Source organism: Vicia villosa, linkage group LG2, assembly GCF_029867415.1.
Source record: "Vicia villosa cultivar HV-30 ecotype Madison, WI linkage group LG2, Vvil1.0, whole genome shotgun sequence".
Taxonomy (NCBI): domain Eukaryota; kingdom Viridiplantae; phylum Streptophyta; class Magnoliopsida; order Fabales; family Fabaceae; genus Vicia; species Vicia villosa.
Genome location: NC_081181.1, coordinates 74,546,485 through 74,571,578, shown reverse-complemented (window position 1 = coordinate 74,571,578; position 25,094 = coordinate 74,546,485). Strand labels below are relative to the sequence as shown.

The following is a 25,094-nucleotide window of genomic DNA, read 5'->3' as shown; positions in this document are numbered from 1 at the left end:
ATGCATGTTCCGTTAGTTGATGATGTGGTTGAAGATAAGTGGACTTGGAAGCATGAGACTAGTGGTTGCTATAGTGTGCGGTCGGGGTATAAGTTGTGGACGGGGACTGGTGTAGTCTTTGGAATATTAAGGCTTCTCCAAGGGTTAAACATTTAATGTGGAGAATTTGTAGGGGCTGCCTACCAACTCGTGTTAGACTTCGTCAACATTATGTCTCTTGTCCGGTTTCGTGCCCCTTTTGTGAGAACCAGATGGAGGATACCTGGCATGTTCTGTTTGGATGTGATGTTACTAACAGGTGTTGGAGAATAGCCGGTCTTTCAAATGTTATCGACCCTCGGGTAGCTACTTTTGATAATTCTTCTTCTTTGATTCTAGATGTTTTTAGTCGAGAGGATAGTATGACGGCGGGGAGGGTTGCGGTAATGATTGAGGTGTTGTGGAGGAATAGGAATAATATGATCTGGAATAATGAGAGTGAGAATTATTCCAAACTCGGTTTGCATGCTCTAGCTAGTTGGCAGGAATGGCATATGGCTCAGGAGAGTGTCCCTCGGGCTCATGATCAGGTGCAAATTACTTCTTGGATTCCACCTCCGTTCGGAATGTTTAAATGTAATTTGGATGCAGGTTTTAACAATATCCGTGGGACCTCGAATCGGGGCTGGTGCGTGAGGAATAGCATGGGCTCGTTTGTGTTTGCAGGAGCGGCATGGGATGTTGGTATTTCTCCCGTTCTGGACATGGAGGCTTTGGCGCTCAAGGAAGATATGCTTAATGCTATTGATTTGGGTTTGGATCATGTTATCTTTGAGAGTGATTCCCAAAACGTGACTAATGTTATTCGATCCAACCTTATTGGTATTTCAGAGTTTAGTTTTATTATTTCATCTATTAAGTCTTTGTTGCTCTCTTTTCCTAACTTTGAGGTAAAGTTTGTAAAACGCCAAGCGAATTCGGTTGCTCATACGTTAGCAAAAGCGGCCGATTCTTGGACTAGGCGTAGTTTATTTTACACGATTCCTCCTTGTATTGAACCTTTATTATATAATGAAATGAGTTGAGTTTTTGTTTGTCAAAAAAAACACTATATCACAAATTGAATGAAACAAATTTACATTAAAAGCTAATAAGAACTAATTTATTCCACTTGATTGCTCTCAAAATTATTTAATAAAACTATCCAAAATTATTCAATATCAAGACAAATCGAAACTTTTGTAGGGTTAGAATTTAACATTATCATTAATTTAAAATATCACCTAAATAGCAATAAAGGATAACAATTAAATATTTTTTATTTAATTATTAACTTATTTATGATATTTGAAATATTCATTATTTGAAAAAATGTATACTATTATTTGTAAAAGAAGTTTAATTAAAAAATAATAATAATTGATTTAATAAAATATTTTAAAAATTAATTACTTCTTTTTATTTTATTTTTTAATAATTACAACAATCCCCCACATTAAAAAAATAAAAATAATAATTTACATTATTTTAGTTAATTATGCTATAATATAATACTATTTTATTTCATTATTTATTTAAATATGCAGTTTTCAAAAATTTAACTTTAAAAAGGAATTAATATATAAGAAAGTTTTGTCTTACAAGACAATATAAGTTATTAAAATATTCAGATGCACAATATATTTATATTTGGGAAAGACTATAATAAACGAGAATCTTGCTATTGATCATGGGCAAATCAAATGTTTTGATAAATAATTTTGTATCTATATTATTTGAATTTCTTTTTAATTTTATTGGACTTGTACAAAAGTATATATTTTACTACTCACTAACACAGATAATTACCGTTAAAATAAACGGGTATGAGTGCGGACACGAATATCTTACTACCCACCCCGTCTCATACCCGCATTGCATATTTATATAGTAACATTTATATTATTATATAAAAATGCATGTTTATCAATTTTTTAAAAAATACCGCCATTAAATGAATATACATTTTAATAAAAGTCTTTTTTATTTCTTAACTAAAAATATTGCATATAAGGATCAAAATATTGAAAGAAAAATACTTTTTTTAGTCCCTTATGTTAACCTCGGGGTTCATTTTGGTCCTTAACTTCAAAAGTGTCATATTGGTCCCTTAACTCTTCAAAGGTGTCATTTTAGTCCTTTTTGTCACATTAGCGACGGAAAAACTCAAAAAGCAGTCGCTAATATGACAAAAAGGACTAGAATGACATCTTTTGAAGAGTTAAGGGACCAATATGACACTTTTTGAAGTTAAGAGACCAAAATGAACCCCGAGGTTAACATATAAGGGACCAAAAAGGATATTTTGCCAATATTGAATAATAACGGAAAAATGAATTTACTAATAACAGAAACATGAAGTTACTCATAAAAATATTGAATATTAACAAGAACATGAAGATACTGATCACAATATTAATATTAGCGGAAACATGAAGTTATTAATCAAAATATTGAATATTAACGAAAATATGAAGTTACTGATAAAGATATTGAATATTAACGGGAACATGAAGTTATTGATAAAAATATTGAATATTAACAGGAACATGAAATTACTGATCAAAATATTAACATTAACAGAAACATGAAATTACTAATCAAAATATTGAATATTAACGAGAACATGAAGTTACTGGTCAAAATTACTGAATATTAACGGGAACATTGAAATTACTGATCAAAATATTGAATATTAACGAAAATATTAAATTACTGATCAAAATATTAAATATTAACGAGAACATGAAATTACTGATCAGAATATTGAATAATAATGGAAACATGAATTTACTAATAACGGGAACATGAAGTTACTGATAAAAATATTGAATATTAATAAGAATATGAAGTTACTTATCAAAATATTAATATTAGCGGAAATATGAAGTTACTAATCAAATATTGAATATTAACGAGAATATAAAGTTACTGATAAAAATATTGAATATTAACAAAAACATGAAGTTACTGATCAAAATATTAATATTAACGGGAACATAAAATTACTGATCAAAATATTGAATAATAACGAGAACATGTAGTTATAGATCAAAATATCGAAGATTAACGAAAACATGAAGTTATTGATCAAAATATTGAATATTAACGAAAACATGAAGTTACTAATCAAAATATTGTATATTAACGGGAACATAAAATTATTGATCAAACTATTGAATATTAACGGCAACATGAAATTATTAATTCAAATATTGAGTATTAACGTAAACCGAATGTTGAAAGTAAATGTGACTAAGTTTATTGCATTGGACAATCGACATTGTGTTGTGTATTTTTTATGCAAGTCATATTTTGTTTTATTTTTAGTAAAAAAAAATATTTTATAAATAATTGATCTATTAATTTTTATCGCATACTAATAAAATAATACTTAATTATTTTTTATTTAAAAACAATAATTTTTTAACTTAATAAGCGTACCCGACCGATACCCGTGCGAACACACGGTATCTCGCTAGTTTACTAAATCAAATGGTATACTTTTTACTAAAGTTTTATTTAATAATCAGCCCTCTTTCTTATACAAAATTTTTTATTCAATAATGATTGATTTACAACTAATTATTAATGGGAAACTAGTAAGAAACTCGTGCTGTCGCATGGGTCCTGTCTGGAATCACATTACACGTCTATTAAATCATCATTTATAAAATTTGATTTCATTCACCAATTAACATTCACATAGTTATAAATATAGGCTAATAATATGGACAAACTTTTAAGCATTGACTACACTTATAATAAACCGTACAACTAATTTTCTAAATTCAATTATATAAAATAGCAACAAAAGAAAAGTTTAAAAGATGGATATTAAGATGAAGTCTACAACTGGTATCTCATAGATACGTTCACATCTATCCGTAGATCTATGAGATACTTGCTTCTTCACTAAAATTATCAAATACTTTTGCTTTATGTTGCAAGCACCAAATCATTAGCACAAATACTTACGTAATAAAAAGGCAAACTAGAAAGAAAAAAAAATGTACAATAATAAATAGTCTTATATCTCAATGTCACATTGGGTGAGTTTTTGACAGTGTTTCAAAGTTTTGGAATGAAACATATTTAAAATGAAACATATTTTAAAAGAAGCATTATTTCAGTGAAATATAATTTTAAATAAATATATTAAAATATTGAAAATTTATTTTAAAAATAATGTAATAAACATATTTAATTTGAAAACGCATTATAAATATATAACTGTTGGGGTTGAAAAACTCCCCCAACAATAGTTACTTAGTATTGGGAAGAATACTTAAAATTTAAAATAAATATTGGTTTCTTATCCTAATTATGAAAAGTGAATCAGTTAACTATGAAAAATTAAGACTTTCAAAATGAAAGTGTTAACAATGTTAAATTAAATATCTTTTTAGCATTAACTCGTACAACTATAACTTTATATAACCATATTAGCTAGAAGCATTTATCTTTCAATTTTACATGCTTTTATTGATGATCTAAATTTAAAAATAATTGCAAATCCAACATTACATACATGCCGATTTCTATCTCACACATATCCACTCAGCTGGTAGTTATTAGTAGAATTGCCTCTACTCAGAAAACATAAGGATATCATAGTTCTATAGGTATGCAAAACATAGGCTAATATACACGTAGTCGTCACAAAGTCCCCTAAAATAATTTATAAAATTGTACTGCTATTTGTCATGAAATTATTACCCGGAGACATCACAAAGCCAAAAACAATGTATAACTATACAAATGATGTGTGAACTGAAGGTTCAAAACGAATCAAACGTGTGGCATTTGTGAGTTACATCTAATATGCAATATAACATTTATTTGGTATGGTTTAAAATATTCATCAAAACAATTGGTATGATTTAACTGCAAATATGGATTCACCTCCAAATATTAAAGTACATTTCACTGACTCTTTCACACAATACTTGAGCAATTCTTGAATAACTTCAAGCAACTATTTATGTTCTTTCTTTTGCAGAAAAACTCCTCCATATGTTTGCAACACCTAATTAAAAGTTAAATTTCAATTTTCAGTATGAAAATAAAGATTATAAAGTAGAATTAAATATACCGAAATAGAAGAAATTAAGGAATATTTCAATTCAAACATTCTTAAATTTTAGTGCTGAAAATGAAAATAATAATTATAGTTTAAAAGCCTTATATAAAGCTATTATATTAAACAAACATGTAATAACCACATGGCATTCAATTATACACAATAAATGTAAGAAACATAAATTAAACCCCAAATTTGTTGTCGTGCATCCGATGCAATATGAATAAATCTAAGAAATTTAAATTGAATGTGGATCAAATAAAAGAAACTTATAACATTGCCAAAACCAACGATACTGAGAAAAGTGGAAGTGCGTCTGGATTCTTCGACATCTTTCGCCAAGGAGAGCGGCAGCTTGGGGCATGGAATCGGAAAGTTGAACCAATTCCAGAATTGTTTTAGGAACAAACTTTGCATATACCTGGTCAAATGAAACAACAATAATAACAAATTAGCCAAACCCTTTTGAGCAAATAAAGATTTACTGAACTGTAGAGAAGAAGTTTCGGCAACAAATATGAAAACCAATAAAAATCAAATCATCACAACATAATCCTCAAAGGGGTGGTCAAATTGTACATTTCTATATCTGCATAAAATGTGAATGTAAAATTAATCTTCAAAAGAAGATTTAGAAGTATTTATGTTCAACCCCTCTATTGTAAATTGATTATGATAAACTTATTTTTATCTTCGACATCTCTCAATTTCAGAAGGATTCTCTGATATTCATGTTCTTCTTGTTTTATTTTTGGAAACACCGGCTACATTGCTAGAACATGTGCAGCATCACCCTTCTTGTCTTTCTCGGAGTATACACCAGCCCCACCACTTTCTTCATCCATATTCTTCTCTGTTGTTCTCTTCCCCTCAGCATAGAATGATAACAGATCCAATAAAAAAATAATATCAAACAAAATATAAAAACACACATTAAAAACATATCCATTACAACTACAAATCTATTAGCAAAGATGAAAAAACATAAAAGGTGGTGTGCATAATAATTGATACTACTATCAAAGTAATAATTATTTTAGCATGACCAACAACACTGCAAGTTACTAAAATGATGCTCTTAAACATTTTATTAAATAGGTGGTGTGCATACAAGTTAAGCCACTATTATATACAAAGATTATGGAAGCAAAAAAAAATCAAAAACTAAGAAATGTAGTCAATTTTCTAAAAGTGTAGATCTCTTAAACATTCGGAATAATAAACAGGATGAAAAATCACCTTTTCAAAGGACCGCCGGCGGAGCCAACGCTCACCTTAAAATCACCATCCGCCGCAACACAAACACTAACATCAATCCCTTCAATCTCAACAACGTCGCTTTCGCCGGTCCATTTCCTCATTTTTCTTTAAAAAAAATCAAACTGTATAAAATTAAAATTCTTTGCTAATACAATCGAAAATGAAATCCAATTAACTCAATAGGATCAAAATTTTGAAAAATTGATGGAGGAGTTGATCTTGATGTGGGGGAAGAAATTAATAGTGATATGAAGTTCACATCGGTTGTGCGAAGAGGAGAGGGAGGGAGACTGTGATAGGAAAAAGAGAAAGAATAAAAAAGGAGATGGAAGAGGAGAAGAAAGAAGAAATTTGAAGATATGGTAATTATTTTCATTTCCCCGTGTGTCTTTACAATTATTGAGAAAATAGACAAAGTAAAGTCTGAATTGGGAAATGGAAAGGCAGTTTTTCGGTAATGGTGTTTTTGGTTTTCCAAGGCAGCTATTGTTGTTTTTTTATCACGTAGGCAAGCATAATTAGTTTAGGGTTTGTAATTATTAAGTTGGTTAGGTATCAATACCAAATTATTATTTCAATACAAAATATGACATTTATCTATTATAATATACAAATAACATAACTATTATAATAAGAAAACCAAAAAAATAAAAATGAATTATACCAATTAAAATGTGACACATCATACAACATTAATTGTCAAATGAATATTGTTGAGTTATTCAACAAAATGACCAATTTAACCATGGAATATGAACGGTTTTAGCTGTTTAGTCAGAGGGCTTGAATTGTAATTATCAGGTACTTTACTTTATTTTTGAAGTAATAATAACTTTTATTGAAACCACCAAAACAGAGGGTTTAGGGTTTAGCACAAGTGATCCCACCGGATCCAACAACACAGAAACACAAGGAAACAAAAATAAGACCTTAGGCTAACAAAATAACACTAATGTGGTGCCTCAGTTTGTTCTTCTGCCAACAGCGGTGTACCACAACATCCATGATTCTTTTCACGATAGCTTCAGGAGCAATAATCTCCCAAAGCAAACAGAATTACGGTATCTCCAGCATTCATGAAGAGTTTCCGTAATGGCACATTGCATAACTCTGTATCTCCCACCTTTCTTTTTGCAAATCTCAAGCAGCCACTGGAGGGTGAGATTCCAAGAACTCGATACATGTTGAACATTCAGCCAATCCAGGATATTGTTCCAAATACGATTCATACCTACACAACTGAAAAACAGGTGGTCTTGTGTCTCAACAGCTCTACAAAAACTGCAGTCAGTACTAGAAAGCAACCCAAAACGACACAGACGTTCTTTAGTAGCAAGGCTACCATGACAAACCATCCACATGGTATGAATTGCTTTAGGTCTCGCACAATTATTAAACATAACCTTTTTCCATTCTACATCAGGTGTAGCTTCCATTATCGAAAAATAGATTTTCCGGGTATTGAACTTATCATCCTGCAACATGTTAGTCCATACCTGATCATCCTTCAAAGTGTCCCTGGATTTCAAAATTGCTCTCATGATCCAAGAGCTTGATTTCTTGATGGGAGCATTCATAATATTCATGCCTTTCGTATAATAGTGATGTATCCACCGGATCCACAAGCTATCCGCTTTACCTGCCAAATTCCAAACATGCTTCATAAGGCACGCTTGGTTCCATTCCCTAAGGGCCAGAATGTTAAGCCCACCCTTATTCTTTGTGTTGCATACTTTACTTTTTATAGATTATAATAGATGCTAACTAGTGCCCTTAGGGCAATAGTTAAAATTTTAAAATAGTAATTTTATCTCGGTAATCTGCGTATTTAATGCCATAAAAATTGAAATATTAAAATTTATATAAAATATTTTCTTTTTTAGGAATGCTTAACAATTGTCTTGAGGGCACTGGTTAGCAAGACCCATGAGGGCACTGGTTAGCAAGACCCATTATTAATCATGGGTCTTGTTAACCAGTGCCCTCAGGACAATGATTAAACATTCCTAAAAAAATATTTTATAGAAATTTTAATATTTCAATTTTCAAGACATTAAATACACAGATTACCGAAATAAATTTACTATTTTAAAAGTCTTAACCATTGCTCTAAGAGCACTGGTTAGCATTTCTCATTAATTAATACGTAAATAGTACATTAAACTCATGTAAGTAATATAATGATTGGGAGTACAGAGTACTCTATAAATTTGGAGTCGACTATAGTAAAAAAGCATTTGTTTCTAGCACATTTTTTATACAGCGTATAAACCATTCTCTCTATCGTTCGATAACCTTTCTTCAATCAATCTTGTATCATATAAATCAAATATACTTGCTCAAATAATCTTTGAAGACACATTACGTTTTTATTTGAATTAGCTATGGTATTAGGAATAAAGGTCATGCTAACATGTGTCATAAAGATACATGTTAAAGATACTATAATTAAAAAAAATGTAATTAAATGCAATAAAGTTATATTTACAGTTTTGATATATTGTTTTAAGAAAATATTTATATAAATATCTCATTATCTTTTGTCCTTGAAGCAAATGTTAAGTTTTCCCTAGTAATAATACTCTAACTATTAATTAACTCATAGTTTAAGTAAAAAAAAAGAGAAGTTAATATAATTTTTATATTACCAATAATGTTCAATAATCAATGTTGATTGTATTATCAAGGGAATACTACATTAATATCGTTCACATTTATCAATGACGAGTTACTTTAATATCATTCTTATATTACAACATAACTTCAATTTCTTAAGTAAAGAGATATATGATGATGAATCCTTAGGCTATGTTTAGGTTTTATATGAATCCTTAAGACAACACACTCATAAACTACATGCTACATGTCAGCATATAACATACCATCATTTTTCAAGATTGAATATCTCTCTCAAATTTATTAAAACTAAAATGAAAATTTTGAAAGAACAAACTTTCTTTGAGGTTGCATATTCTTAATGGAAAAGCTATTTTTACACTATTATTAGACACTACACCGTAATTGTATAAAAAAAACATACCACTTTTAATTTTGGAAAAAGCTAACATGTGCCCCAAGAGCACAAGTTAATAAGATATTTATAGAAATATTTTTTTGAAATGCGTGCATTCAATGTATCGAAACTTTAAATATGACTTTATTACATTTAATTACATTTAACTTTTTCTATTTATAGTATCCTTAACATGTGCCCTTAGGGCACATGTTAGCATGACCCTTTAATTTTTAATAGTTTATATATTTTTGATTTTTGTGCAAAGAAAATTTTGCTATGTTATTAAAATACAGTGTAACAAAAAACGGTGTATCAATAGCACACTTCATTCTTAATATATAACTCTATTTTTAATATATATATATATATATATATATATATATATATATATATATATATATATATATATATATATATATATATATATATATATTTTAATATTTAGCGGTGACGTAGTTGACTAAAACATTAATTTAGAGACTCTGGTTTGAATTTTACATATAATTCTGTTTTAAAAAAAATAATATATATATTTTAAATATTTAGTGATGATGGAGTTGACAAAAACATTACTTTAAAGATTTTTTAATTGGTTTTAATAATTTTAGAATTGAATCGATCAAATAGTAGTAATAGTTAAATTGACCGATTATTTAAAATCTATATATTTTATAGTTAAATCATATTTTTTAAATAAAGTAAAACAAAAATTATCTATATATAATCCATAAAAAAAAAGGAAGTTATCATTCATTCATCCCTTAAAGATAATTAAAAAAATTCACAAAGTCTCCTTTAAAAAACAATATCAAGAGATTTTCTCTCACTTTCTGTTAGACCTAATCTCATAATCATCCCTTACTTAGAATAAGCATTGCAAATTGCAATGCATTATGATCACTTCACCATCAAACTACTTATCACAATCAAAATCATACAAAAAATTATCATAAATTAAAAACAAAACCCTAAAAAAGAAAAAATCTAATCTTTCATTTTTCCTCATTCAAAATAAAATTTACCGCGGCCAAACCGTAAATAAAACTAGATCTAGATTAGCCCTAATTTTCACACAAGAGGTTAAAAATTCAATTAACCGTTTATAAGCGGTAAAAAGCGTATCCTTTACCGGTGAAAACGGGTCAAATTTTACTAGCAAAACTCGCATATATAAATCACATTGTGAACTCTTTATTTCACTATTTTTTCTTCGTTCTTTCTGTTCTGTTTTTTACCCCCAGAAAATAACTCTCACTGAAATTTAAAACCTTTGAGTATTCTTCGTCAATTCAACTTTCTGAAGAATCATCACAAAGGTTTTGATTAAAATTAAAATCAAAATCAAAATCGCTTATTCAATTCAACGCATTTTCTCGATTAATTGAAAATCACTTTTTATTTTCAACCTGTTTTTCTGAAGACTTCACGATCACTCTGTGTAAATTTCACTTTCTTTCTCTTCGAATTCATTTCATGTTGCTTTACATTGAAGTAATGCGATTTTTTTTCGATTTTCGATTTTCAATTTTCACTTCTGATTCTCTAATATAATTGTTTTTTTTTTTCAGGATTTGGCTTCTTTGAGTTGATCTCTTCGTGCTGATTCTTGCTTTGCGATGATTTGTTACTGTTAGATCTGAAGTATTGTTGCTACTGTTGTTTGAATAAGCACGTTGAGGTTGTGGAATTTTTTCAAAATTTGGAATTATCGAGTTTGAAAATCATAATTCGTTGTTGAAGAGGGATTTAGTGGTGGAGAGTGTCGTTTTTGCATTTTGTGATTTTGTAGTTTGTTGATAGATATGAAGCGGTCACGAGAGGAGAGTTTCATGACTTCTTCTTCTCAGCTTAAACGACCTATGTTATCTTCTAGAGGAGAAGCGTAAGTTTCTGTGCTTTTTTTATCTCTTCAATTTTGTTCATTAGACTATGTTCTATGTTCGTATTTCGGTTTCCCCCTTAATTTGTTTGCTTGATCAAATATTTGAATGTTCAATCGGTGGTAATTTTTGTTTTCTATTTTTGGTTTGATGAAATTTTGGGATTTTCATTTACTTATGTGAAATTTTTCGTGTTTTAGATAGCTGTTTGGTTTTTCTAACATCTTCTCTAGGTTTAGGTTTTAGTAAAGTGTATGGTCTTATTTGACTATGAGAGATGAGATCAGATGTTTGTTGTTAGCAATTGTGTTTGAATTGTTCTATTCATGGGTTGATTATCAACTTTTAGTGGTGTATTGAATTAGGGTTTTTGATTATTGTGTTTTGGCAATGTAATATATTGTTATTGTTATCTATTTTCTTTAATGGTCTAAATATTTTCTGATGTTTTTTTGAACTGAAGGTCCGGGCAACCCCTGATGGTTAATGGAGGTGGTCAAAAACTGACTACTAATGATGCCTTATCATATCTCAAGGCAGTAAAGGATATTTTTCAAGATAAGAGGGATAAATATGAAGATTTTTTGGAGGTCATGAAAGATTTTAAAGCACAAAGGTTTGATCATGTTGTACTGCATTCTTGGTGCTCTTATTTTTTATATGTATATTGCGATTGGGGATTTTGAATTTGTTAGTTGTAAATGATTTGTTTCTCCTTTTTGTGCATTTGTAGAATTGATACTGCTGGTGTCATAGCAAGAGTGAAGGATCTTTTTAGAGGTCATAGAGATTTAATTTTGGGATTTAACACATTTTTGCCAAAGGGGTATGAAATCACCCTTCCGATGGAGGATGATCAACCTCACTCAAAAAAGCCTGTTGAATTTGTAGAAGCTATGAGTTTTGTGAACAAGATAAAGGTAAGAGCGTTGTTGAATTTGATGGGTTCTCTTCATGCAGATTTATGTGCAATGTGGAATGAAAAGTTTTACATTTGAGCCTAATGTGTCCCTTCATGCAGACTCGATTTCACGGTGATGATCATATTTACAAGGCATTTCTAGACATATTGAATATGTACAGAAAGGAGAATAAGTCTATCGACGCGGTCTACCAGGAGGTATGTGCTGTCTATACATGTGTATCATGTTGTAGTCAGACAAATTTGTAATGTTGTCTTTTTCTTTTCTCTATTTACTTCAGTACTCGGCATATTTCTTTGACACTCATTTTAATCATAATTGCACTTCCTCAGGTTGCTGCACTCTTCCAAGACCACCCAGATCTTCTCGATGGGTTTATTCATTTTCTTCCCGACGTTTCCGCAGCTGCCTCTGCTCATACTGTTGCTCGGAATTCTAGCTTTCGAGATAGGAGCTCTGCAATGCCAACAGTGCGGCAAATGCATGTTGAAAAGGTTACTCCAATTTTTTTGTCCCTTTCTATAATCATAGGAATACCTAAGGAGCTGAGGTCAGATGCCAACACTGTTGTCAATCGCAGATTGCAGAAAACAACACTTTGTTCTAATTCCACTATGCAATAGGGGTATAGTGGCACTATGGTCACTATTTGACAACAGTTCATACTAAATAACGTGACGGAACAAAATTGATTTGTTCAAATTCTAATATGCCATAGCTGCTATTTAACAAACACTGAATGCCAGAGGGGAGCAGCACCTCTTGCTGGTTGAGGCTTTGCTCATTCAGTAAGGCGCTGTCGCGTTTGCCTCTAGGGTATTTATGGTTCATGTGAGGGCATGCCTTCAACAGATTATTGATGGCTATAACAAATCTAATGCCAGCTGTTTAGTATGCATGCTAGGATGTTAAATTTGGTAAATTAGTCATAATGTTAAAAATATATTAATTGTTGTTTAGTGCTCGAGACTCTAATCCCTAAGTGCCCACCCTTTGTCTTTGACTACCTTAGTGGCTTTGTCCATTTGAGTTTTATAGTTGGTCATGAAGCTAACATTCTTCTTATCTCCATCCCAGAGAGAAAGGACCATTGTTTCACATGGTGACCGTGACACCAGTGTTGACCGTCCTGACCCAGATCATGACAGAAATTTGTTGAGGGCAGAAAAGGAGCATAAGAGACGCGTGGAGAAGGAAAAGGACCGTAGAGAAGATAGAGACAAGAGAAAACGAGAACGAAATGATAGAGATGATCAGGGAAGGGGTCGAGATAGGGAGCGGTTATCCCACAAACAAAAATTCGATCATATGGCTGAAGACTCAGGAGCTGAACCATTGCTTGATGCAGATCAAAATTCTGGTATGCGACTTATGTCATCCACTAGTGATGATAAATATTCTCTTAGAAGTTATTACTACGGCTGATCTTGAATCCATCAACTTATCTTGTATATTTTTACCTATCCTAACTAATGCTATGATGTACAATGCTTTTTATGGTGGAAACATGCTTTCATGTTCACATGGGAAAAAAGTAGATAGAAAAAATTGCTATCATTTTTCTGCAACTCATCATAATGCTAAATTATTGATAGATAGAGAATATATATATTTTTTTTGCTGATAGGATTATGCATAATCAATACATGGTTTAAACTTGTTATTTATGATCTAAAGTTATATTAATATTTTTCTTGTTTTACATACAGGGAGAAATATATTTTATTCCAGTTTTATTTTTGTTGGTGTTTTGTTCTTTGTATGCTAGTGCTTTTATTTCCTACCTTTTTCTATTGGAGTTTGTTATGTATCTTGAATTTTGTCATCTCAGGTGTTTATAGTCAAGAGTTAGCTTTCTGTGATAAAGTCAAAGAGAGATTACGAAATCCTGACAGCTACCAAGAATTTTTGAAGTGTTTACATATTTACAGCCGGGAAATTATTACTCGACAAGAATTGCAGTCTCTGGTACTGTTTATATATTAATTTTTGTTAATTACTTTGTTGATTTTCATGTCAGATTCTTCAATTATGGGTGACAGTAATTAGTCTGGCTATGTTGATTATCCCTAGTTAACATTGACGCCAACCAGACTGGGTTTGATACATCTGCCTAAAGTGTATTGTTCACTGTAGGAAGCACCCAAAACAATCAGAGTGGTGTGAATTGTATATGAAGCCATATTTCAATACTCTTAAGATATTCCTTCCATTTGGCATTCTTCCCCAATAGCCTTGACCTGTAGGAGAGATGGCTTATACATTATGCAAGTTTGCTTTCTGGCATTGAGTACAAAATCAAATTGCTCCAGCAGGAGCTGCAATGGATTAGTGCCTTCCTTTAATACTGAGATTGATTCTTTCACTAGCCTATGTCAACATCGATGTCTGGAAATAGAGCAATTTTTTGGCATTCAAGAAGGTCTATTGTCAATGCTGCAGATTGTGTCACTTCAATAGTTTGCTCTACTTGATTTAACTGAGTTCTGTAATGAAAAACTTTAAGTAGTAGAACAATTGAACAATTTATTTATGGAAGTCCAATCTGATAAATTGCACAAAGAGGATGTGGCATAAGAAATAATAGATGAATCTGTGCATTAACTTATCTGGGCTTGGAGAAAACTTTTGCTTAGAGATAACTGAAGTTTTCTCCTATCAATCTATGATCAGCTCTACCTTCTTTAATTGTATTTCTTAGTGCAACTTATGTTTCCCTTGAAGAACACTCTTTACTAAATATGCAATATGATAGCTAACTCTTGGTAGCTTATTCTTCCAGGTGGGTGATTTATTGGGAAAGTATCCAGATCTTATGGAAGGGTTTAATGAATTTTTGCTACAAGCTGAGAAAAATGGTAACATTCAATCCAATGTATTACTTTTTATGAAGTTTAAGTTTTTAGGAGTTCTTTAATCAGGTCCTGTAATGCAGATGGTGGATTCCTTGCTGGTGTCATGAATAAGAGTATGTAAATATTTTACTCTGTACAATTATGAGGCTACCCTTATAATCTTTATGCAATGTGATTTGGAATCATATGATCATTTTCAGCATTATATATTTGTTATAATGACCTTCTGATTTATGTTCATTAGAGTCCTTATGGATTGAAGGACATGGACTGAAACCAATGAAGGCTGGACAGAGAGATAGGGATCATGATAAAGATCGTTACAGGGATGATAGTTTGAAAGAAAGGGATCGTGAATTCCGAGAAAGGGATAAATCTTCTGTGATTTCCAACAAGGATGTTTCAGGTTCTAAGATGTCTCTATATCCCAGCAAGGATAAGTATCTCTCTAAACCAATAAATGAGCTGGACCTTTCTAATTGTGAACGATGCACTCCCAGTTACCGTCTCCTACCAAAAAATGTATACTTGCTATACTTTTCAGTTTGTATTTAATCTTATTTCTAATGGAGACTTTATGGTTCTCTGGTTTATTGTGTTCTTATGAGTATTATATGTACTTATGCAGTATCCAATACCTATTGCTAGCCAGAAAACAGAAATTGGCGCTGAAGTGTTGAATGATCACTGGGTGTCTGTCACTTCAGGAAGTGAGGATTATTCCTTTAAACATATGCGCAAAAATCAATATGAAGAGAGTTTGTTTAGATGTGAAGATGACAGGTTAGAGTTGTGCCAATAATGTTATTTCATTCTTCACAATGCCTGTTCTATTTATTTGTCCAATACTGTCAAAATTGAATTCTACCTAGGATTAGGAGGGGGATGTGAAAGATAGTAAATCGGAGGATCATAAGATGGGTGGTAATATCCTACCTAAAATGCAAAAAATACTCTGCATAAAAATAACAAATGTAAGGTACATAACCTTTAAATCAGAACGTTAAACTAAAATTGTTAGTTTTGAGTAGCAAAATATAAGTTTTCCCCTCCTTTTGTTGATATTGTTCATACTGCCTCTGTTACTTGTGGATTTTTTTCCCTATTTTCTATTATTCAATTATTCTTCTGTATTTTTCTGCAATGTGAATATCCTCTTTCTTAATTTCCCCTTATATATTTCCTGATTCTATAATGATCTTTAATAAAGTAAACTGGGGGAAATTGCATGCAGTAATTAGACAATCTCTATATTCTATAATCAAATGAATTATTTTATACGAAGATTATTATAAAGTTGAACGAATAAGTTTAACCGATTGAGCGATTCAGTACCAATTGTAGTCTATTATGCAGGTTATTTAAGTTCATTTCCTCTGAAATCCAAGTCTTTAAACAAGTTGGTCATGTTTATATGAATTCTTTGTTTTATATATTAGATTAATGTTTATGTAAAATCTCATTCCATGTATCCATTCAACATAGTTTTTTAGGCCAAGTAAATTAGCTTACTAACTTTTTTCCATTCTCAGAACTTTTACATACATTTTTAATACTTGGATTGAAATTTATTATTAGGAAAGTTAAACTTTACCTTTTAAAAAAGTATAATTTTATTGAAAATACTTGATAAAATATAATATTAAAATATTAATTTATGCATAAAAAATTTACAAAAGTCATATTAAAATACTATATAAATGTATCAATTAATTAAATTAAAGTAAAAGAATAAAATATATTGGCTCCTACAAGCCGATTAAACGTACACAAAAGAGAGACACACTAGGTTATGCATAAGAAAAAAAGTAGAGGTCGCGTCTGGGTTATACTAGGTTATACTTACTCTTCTTGAAGAAGAAGAAGAGAGGGAGGTCGGAAATTGAAAGAGAGAAGAGATGGAGGAAGTGCAATTCAGAGAGGCATGTCGTAAAGAAGTAGAGGTCGCGTCTGAAAGGCTCTATTGGTGAGGGTTTTTGTTTGAACAGCCATGAATTAGGGTTTTTCCTATCCGGGTTACAAAATCTTGCCCGACACTTTTGAGTGTCAGGGATCCCTAAAGCTTGACTATCTCACTGATTTTCGATGATGATCCGGGTTGCTGTCATGTCATAGTTGCAACATCAATCTGTTTTTTTTATTTGACATCGCTAGGATGATAAATAGTTATAATTTCCACAAACCTCTGCTGATGTTATGTTAATCTGCGGTGGCAGGTTTGAGCTTGATATGTTGTTAGAATCTGTAAATGTGACAACTAAACGAGTACAAGAATTGTTAGAAAAGATCCACAAAAATCTACTTGAAGGAGACAGCCCGATTCGTATTGAGGAGCACTTAACAGGTATGCAATTGATATGCAATATAAAGTAATTTCTTGAAGTTTTCAATATTCTGACATAACTTTCTCTCAATGTTCTTTTAGCTCTAAACTTTAGGTGTATTGAACGAATATATGGTGACCATGGTCTTGATGTGTTGGAAGTGCTAAAGAAGAATGCATCTCTAGCTTTGCCAGTGATACTAACACGCTTGAAGCAGAAACAGGAAGAGTGGGCAAGATGTCGTGCTGATTTCAGTAAAGTTTGGGCTGAAATATATGCCAAGAATTATCACAAATCTCTTGATCATCGCAGCTTCTACTTTAAGCAACAGGACACAAAAAGCTTGAGCACCAAAGGTAATAGATAACTTTTTACTTCATTTATTAATTAACATGGGTTTCCTGAGACTTTTAATGTTATATCTTTTCTTTTAAATTCGTGTTTTTGCATACCTTTACTTGGGCCACTTGAATAAAATATGAACATATAAATCTTTTCTTTTCTTCACTAACTATCTTTTGGCTTGATTTTATTCACTTATTTATTTTGGTCTCAACAAAACATGGTTTCTATTGAGCCTATGCTCAACCGTGTGAGTGGTATACCATTCTTTGAATGCATTGCAACTTTTAATTCAATATATGTGGTGATCATGGCACAGTTGTTCATTCCATTTTCATGACTCTTTTCTTTTGTGAAATTATTTACAGCCCTACTGTCCGAAATCAAAGAAATCAGTGAGAAGAAACACAAAGAAGACGATGTTCTTCTTGCAATTGCTGCGGGAAATAGACGGCCTATTCTTCCAAACCTAGAGTTTGAATATCTTGATACAGACATCCATGAAGACTTGTATCAGCTTATAAAATATTCATGTGGAGAAGTTTGCACAACTGAACAGTTGGATAAAGTTATGAAGGTTTGGACAACATTTTTAGAACCCATGCTTTGTGTACCTTGTCGGCCCCAGGGTGCTGAGGATACTGAAGATGCTGTGGCTAAGAATAGTTCTAGGAGAAATGTTGCTGAGAGTGATGGTAGTCCTGGTGTTGGTGCCACCATAATGAGCCCAAAGCATATAGATACTTCTAGAAATGGTGATAACCGTGTGCCGTTAGATCAGTCAACTTCTAGCATAGCATGGCAGTCAAATGGTGATACTGGGATTAGAGAAGATAAATGTCTTGATTCAGACTGTACTGTGCCTGAACGTGAAGCTTTTTGCAGTAATCCGCAAAACGGTAAACCGAATATAATTGCATCCGTGCCTAGTGAGCTATCAGGAGTCAATAAGCAAGATCTCTCTGGTGAGCGGTTACTGAACGATAATGTCTCACCATCATCTGGAATGGAGCTAAGTAATAAAAGAATGAAGATAGATAATGCATCAGGTAACGAGCTTGCTTCGAAAATAATGACACTTCTTGATTCTTACCCTACCATTTATCTAAAATAATACTACCCGTGTCCCTTAATGTAAGACCCACTTTCTGTATTTGTAGTCCCTTAGTATAAGATTTTCTTCCAACTTTCGCATGCAGTAATGACGTCTTAACAAAAACATCCCTATTAAAAGTAACACACTTTTTTAACAAGTTCATTACTACAATCGCTTTTCTTAATATCCGCAAAAATTCCATGTGGTCTTTAATAAGGGACGGAGGTAGTACCTTGTAACTATTTTCTCCTTTTGTCTTCATATGCTACTTTCTTCTGATTAGTGAATGGACCTGATATACTTCTTTTTTCTTCAAGGACTTGCTGCTACTCTATCTAGAAATGATAATGTTTCTGTCACGGGAGGACATGAATTACCTTCATCACAGGTATGTCATAGCTCTTGGTGCAGTTTTTGTCAGTTGATGTTTCCTTCATGAAAAAATGGTTAAGTACTTTTGCTGCAAAAGAAACACCTTAACTACTTCAATTTGGGTTTACTGATATCATTTCATATGCATACTTCTAGTTCTAAATAAAATGACAGCATGTGATAGAATAAAGAAACATATATCATTTGGATTTGGATATGGATATTAAAGGGAATGGAGTGGCCTTTTATGGACAAGGTTGTGCTTTCTTTCTTGTTAGCATTCTACAATTGACACTTTTGCCTGTGCCACCATCCGTCAATTGATGAATTCTGGAGATATCATGTTACAAAACAAATTTTCACTTCTATGTTATGTTTTCTCCCCTTGAATTTAGTCAAGTGTTATAGCATGGTTGATGCAGCTTGCAGTGGTCTACGGTTAATGTATGATCTACTTTCTACAATGAAACTAATCCTTATATTTTAATTACCTAGGCTTAAATGTTAAGTGATAAGTTGTTAGCCTGTCAAATCAGAGAATTAATGGCCTCCTTTCCTTGTTAATTGTCATTCTATTGCCATAATTTGTTGACTTGTCAAATCAGAGCGTTGATAGCATCATTTCATTGTTACTGTTTTATGGGACTATCATTTGATCACCTCACTGGTGAAGTTATTTGTAATTGTCTTTCTACCGGCTTCACTACAAGTAATGTACTGATTTGTTTTTTTAGACACCAGGCATCACTACAAGCAGTATACTGAATGTTTGTTTCTTTATAATGGCTTAGGGTGGTGATTCTGCCAGAGCAGGTACTTCCATAAATGGGGCCATCGCTGGAGGCACTGATGTTTGCAGATATCAAGAGGAATCAAATCGACAGTTCAAAAGCGAAAGAGAAGAGGGTGAGTTATCTCCAAATGGAGACTTTGAAGAGGATAATTCTGCAGTTTATGGAGATGCTGGTTTGGATGTAGTGCATAAAGGAAAGGATGGTGGTGTGAATCGGCAATACCAAAATAGGCCTGGGGAAGAAGTTTGTGGTGAAGCCAGACGAGAAAATTATGCGGATGCTGATGATGAAGGCGAAGAAAGTCCTCAGATGTCCTCAGAGGACAGTGAAAATGCTTCTGAAAATGTTGATGTGTCTGGAAGTGAATCTGCTGACGGTGAGGAGTGTTCTCAAGAAGAGCATGAGGATGGAGAACATGATAGTAAGGCAGAAAGTGAAGGTGAAGCTGAAGTTGTGGCTGATGTGCATGATGTTGAAGGAGATGGAACGTCATTACCATTTTCTGAACGCTTTCTTCTAAACGTGAAGCCATTGACGAAGCATGTTCCCTCAGTGCTACATGTGAAAGACAGGAATTCTAAAGTTTTTTATGGAAGTGACTCCTTTTATGTGCTGATTAGACTTCATCAGGTACAAAAAATATATATTTTGTTAGACAGCACAGTTTAATCTTCAATCAATATATTTTACCTCTAATTTTATTTTCATTAAGTTAAACTAAAAGTTGAAAAATATTTTTTCAAAAACATGATGTCTAAATTACCCTTCTCACATGTTTTTTTATTTCTTTCTCAAAATCATTTTGCTAATTGTTTGGGTATCTCATCAATTGAATCATCCCAACCGGATGATTCCTTATTGTGTATTCTTTTTGTAGAACCACTTTATTTATTATAAATGATTAAATCAATGAGACCAAGGATTCTTAACCAATTGTGGATGAAACTGATACTGATTTAGGAAAATTGATTTTCTTAATTGAGATATGATTACTTCAGGGAATTAGAGGACTCTGGGAAATGAATGAAATTGTGCCGTGGCTAAGAGTAAGAAGGGTTGAAGAGAGAGAGGTTTTGAGATGAGATTCAAGTCTAGATAGATGGTCAATAGGTGAAGTTGTCATGATGAAGGGGTGGGAGTAGGTGGCCAGGAATATGTGAATTGAGGCCATAAGGTGGGATGATTCTGTTATGATTCCCACTTTATGGATAAAAGTGTCTAGTCTTTTTGGGTTGGGCTTTCCTCATGGGCTTAAGTCCTAAAATTTTGCTATGGAAAGGGCTAGCTAGACTGGATTAAGGTTTACAACTGAGTACTGATAGATGAATGAAGCTTCCAAAGGGGAAAGGGCTATCACTGGGCTCTACTATGCTAATAGAGTGAAAGCTGCCGTGGACATTGGCTCTTAATGGGGTGCAATGTTTGGAGTCCCACTTTGAGTAAATAAAAGTGCTCAATGCGGTACTAAAGTTATCTGGCAAGCTTTCTGTTAGGAAATGAAAATATTTGTAGACTTTGAAAGATGGAGTGTTTTGGTCATTCAATAATGGTTTTAACTCTGGCAAGCTTTCTGTTAGGAGATGAAAATATTTGTAGACTTTGAAATTTGAGGGGGTAAGACCTTTATGTAGGTTTTGCAAAGCTGGAACTTAGCAGGGTACCAATGTTTTGGTTGTATATAAATAAATTTATTGTTAATCAAAAAATCAATATTTCAGAGTTTATTACATATTACAGATTCACTTTTATAGCTGTATAAAGTTTCCCATGCTAATCTGACAGACATTGTATGAGAGAATACAATCAGCAAAGGTTAACTCATCATCAGCTGAAAGGAAATGGAGGGCTTCAAATGATACAAGCTCTACTAATCAATATGACAGGTATATGCCTTGGAAATGTTGCATTCTATTAAAAATTTGAAGATAAATGTAAATATCTATTCAATACCAAGTGTCTTTATGCTACAGGTTCATGAATGCGCTTTACAGTTTGCTGGATGGATCTTCTGACAATACAAAATTTGAGGATGATTGTCGAGCTATTATTGGAACTCAATCATATCTCTTATTCACGTTAGACAAACTGATATATAAACTTGTTAAACAGGTTAAATGTGTAAAGCCATAAACTCCTCTTTCTATAACTTTAGTACCATTCATTCTTTCTCACACTTAAATCATGTACTCCTATTTCAGCTTCAGGCTGTTGCGAACGATGAGATGGATAATAAGCTTCTTCAACTAAATACATATGAGAAGTCAAGAAAACTTGGAAAGTTTTTCGATGTAGTTTATCATGAAAATGCTCGCTTTCTTCTTCATGATGAGAACATATATCGTATTGAATTTGTAAGTTAGTCTTACTTGTCTATTTAAATCTGCTCCTGAATGAAGCTTTAAGCAGTGTTAGATGTTCTGTAACATGGTTTATATCATTGTAGTCACCAAAACCAAAGACACTGTCTATTCAACTTATGGACTGTGGAAATGTAAAACATGAAGCGACTGCTGTGTCAGTGGACCCAAACTTTTCAGCCTATCTGCTTAATGAATTCCTCTCCGTTGTCCCAGACCAAAAGACATCGGGGATTTTCTTGAAAAGGTATTTGATTAGTCAGAAGAAATGCTATTTCCATTGCATGCTACAATTTGGGGTAATACTTTAATTTGTTTATTTATTCTTATTTATTTATTTTTGCAGGAGTAAACGTGGATATGCCGTTAATGATGAGTTGTCAAGCCAGGTTACGGAAGGACTACAAATTATTAATGGTCTGGAGTGTAAGATAGCTAGCAATTCTTCTAAGGTATTATATGTCATAAGATTTACTACTATCCATATGTTTTCTAAGTATGTCAATCTTCACAAACAAGCCAAATGTTGTGATTTTGCACAAGTTGCTGAGACCTGCACTGAACTTAAGTATGGTGTCTTACTCTGTTGGATTGTGTTTCCGAATTGTCATTCTTATATTTTTCTTTTCGACACCTGTTGCTTCTTGTTAGGTGTCGTATGTTTTAGATACCGAAGACTTCATGTTTCGGATGAGAAGCAGAAGAAAAGCTTTGCGTCTGAAGCGTGAACAAGAAAATTCTTCAAACATTCGTTCAAGCAGAACAGCAAGGTTCCGCAAAATGTTTTCCTTCACTTGACAGTGTACATTCTGTGTTGGTAAGTATTTGGGATTCTTTATATTGCTTAATGTTTTTACCGCGCGCTTGGTGCTAAACTCGTTTAAACAGATTTATAACATACTATGACTAGAAATCAGTCGTTGTGATTGATTTCCTCATAATATCACAACTATATTAAATATAATCACAACTAAACATTTTCGTCCCTTGGTTTGTTCAATTGAATGTGAATTCTTTTAGAGTTTAAAGGTAGTGCACTGACAGTGTAAATTAATTTTACACATACAACCAATCAAAATCATTACACTTGCCATGTCATATTAGTTTTTTTAAATTAAAATTGTGTTTTAATTGGATACATGGTTGTGATTGGTTGACAGTGTAAAAACATTTTACACTGTTAGTGCATATCCCTTTTTTCTCATTCTTTTAATGAACATATAGTCTAATTAATGATTATTGTTTTGCTCTCCTTTTCAGTTGTATTTTTCAAGGTTCATAGGCAGAGGGGACGGGTGTAAGCGACAGTGTATCCTAGAAGTTGGTCAAAGGATGTATGATATTTCATCATATTTTATAGATAAACTAATAAAGATTACAGGAAAGGGGGAGGCACAGTGCTGCTAGGAGAGGAAAAGTTATTTGTTGTATACCGAAATTTGTTGTTGATGATGACTTGCAATAATGTAAATTGGTATATTTGTTATGTAACTGGAGGACATTTTATTCCATCCATCCAATTTTGTTGTCTAGTTTATTTACTATACATTCCTTTTAGAGTGTGTTTGGATGAAGCATTTTAAGATAATTTCTTTTTTTCTTCACCTCCCTATGGGGCTGACCTCAGCGAAAACCCGTAAATACCTCTACTTCGAAAATGCATTTTTGAAATAATTTTTTTTTCAAAATTTTCCAGAATTCAGAAATGCATTTCCGAAATCCCATTTTTTGGGATTTCGGAAGTACACTTCCGAAAAAACGCATAAGTTTTGAAGTATAGAATTATTTTGAAATGGTGGTTTAAAATTAAGATCTTCAAAGATTTATACTATTTATTAGTTAATAAAGACAAATATATCGATTTTAATTATAGGGAACAACCATTTTAAATTTTGGACCGATCAAATAAAACATCTTATAAATGGAATAAGTACATTTATTTTAGAAAAAAAAAAAAAAGATATGTTAATATCACAATCCCATCATTAATCATCAAATAGATTATTTCACAAGGTTCATTCAGCTCTAAACGACACACAAAACGGACCAACGGTCCAAAAGTTATACTTCTTTAAACTTTTCAAAAATGGTCTTTCGCTAACAGCACGCGGCGCCAACCGTGGTTCGCGGCGCAAACTGAGCGTCTTAAAACTCCTTGGCCCTCTGCCAATCACTTCGCGGCGCAAACATGTGCTTGCGTCGCGAAAAGAGAAAAGGAGTACGCCTTCGCGGCGCAACCATGTGCTCGCGGCGCGTACTGAATACATAAAAACTTCCTGGCTTTCTGCCAAGCAGTTCGCGGCGCCAACCCCGGGACGCGGCGCGAACTGGCGAATTTCAGAAACCCCAAATCGCAGAAAACAACATTCCGCACATCCCAAACTCATTCAATTCATGCTAGTACGAACTTAAGGAAATGGAATGCACATACAACACGAAATACACATCATAATACACCAATTACGCATCAATTGAGACCATAACAACACAAACATCATAGATTCAAACATAAGGGATCAAACATCATACAATTTGACTCAATCCCTAAATCTATCATATGACTCAATCGACCCGAAATCTACACCTATTCAGTATTATCAACCCCTAACCCGATAATATATGCTAATCAGATAAGTCCCCCTTACCTTAGTCAAATTCTTGAATGGGTCTTCTTCCTCTTTGATTCTCCTTCACGTTCCTTAGCTCTCCCTCTTCTCACAACTTCTTGTTTTCACGTTCTAATTTCTTTCCCCTCTTGTTTTCCTTATTTTATG

General features: G+C 32.5%; 2 protein-coding genes across 4 annotated transcripts; both read left to right on the top strand.

Moving 5' to 3' along the window:
* Window positions 1–251: 251 nt before the first annotated feature.
* Window positions 252–1,064, top strand: LOC131649383 (uncharacterized). Its single transcript, XM_058919148.1, has one exon. The coding sequence runs from the start codon at window positions 252–254 to the stop codon at window positions 1,062–1,064; it is 813 nt and encodes a 270-aa protein (XP_058775131.1).
* Window positions 1,065–10,580: 9,516 nt separating this feature from the next.
* On the top strand, window positions 10,581–23,864 carry LOC131651508 (paired amphipathic helix protein Sin3-like 4). Of its 3 annotated transcripts, XM_058921170.1 has the most exons (25): window positions 10,581–10,815; window positions 10,946–11,055; window positions 11,178–11,259; window positions 11,721–11,873; window positions 11,991–12,177; window positions 12,279–12,377; window positions 12,513–12,674; window positions 13,258–13,540; window positions 14,012–14,148; window positions 14,963–15,038; window positions 15,116–15,148; window positions 15,280–15,557; window positions 15,664–15,818; window positions 17,252–17,379; window positions 17,461–17,715; window positions 18,070–18,750; window positions 19,115–19,185; window positions 19,961–20,593; window positions 21,746–21,846; window positions 21,934–22,072; window positions 22,162–22,314; window positions 22,407–22,567; window positions 22,667–22,772; window positions 22,972–23,137; window positions 23,581–23,864. In XM_058921170.1, exons 3-24 carry the CDS (start codon window positions 11,180–11,182, stop codon window positions 23,116–23,118), a joined length of 4,218 nt encoding a protein of 1,405 aa, XP_058777153.1. In that variant the 5' UTR covers window positions 10,581–10,815; window positions 10,946–11,055; window positions 11,178–11,179; the 3' UTR covers window positions 23,119–23,137; window positions 23,581–23,864. The 3 variants fall into 3 exon arrangements, with proteins under 3 accessions (XP_058777153.1, XP_058777151.1, XP_058777152.1); XM_058921168.1 differs by having other exon boundaries at window positions 10,946–11,259; XM_058921169.1 differs by having other exon boundaries at window positions 10,675–10,693; window positions 10,946–11,259.
* Window positions 23,865–25,094: the final 1,230 nt, after the last annotated feature.

Coding starts and splice junctions, on each gene's coding strand:
- LOC131651508 (XM_058921170.1), top strand. CDS start 11,180: ATGAAGCGGTCACGAGAGGAGAGTTTCATGACTTCTTCTTCTCAGCTT. Junction 12,178..12,278: donor GTTTTGTGAACAAGATAAAG/GTAAGAGCGTTG, acceptor CCCTTCATGCAG/ACTCGATTTCACGGTGATGA. Junction 21,847..21,933: donor TCTACTAATCAATATGACAG/GTATATGCCTTG, acceptor TTTATGCTACAG/GTTCATGAATGCGCTTTACA.
- LOC131649383 (XM_058919148.1), top strand. CDS start 252: ATGGAGGATACCTGGCATGTTCTGTTTGGATGTGATGTTACTAACAGG.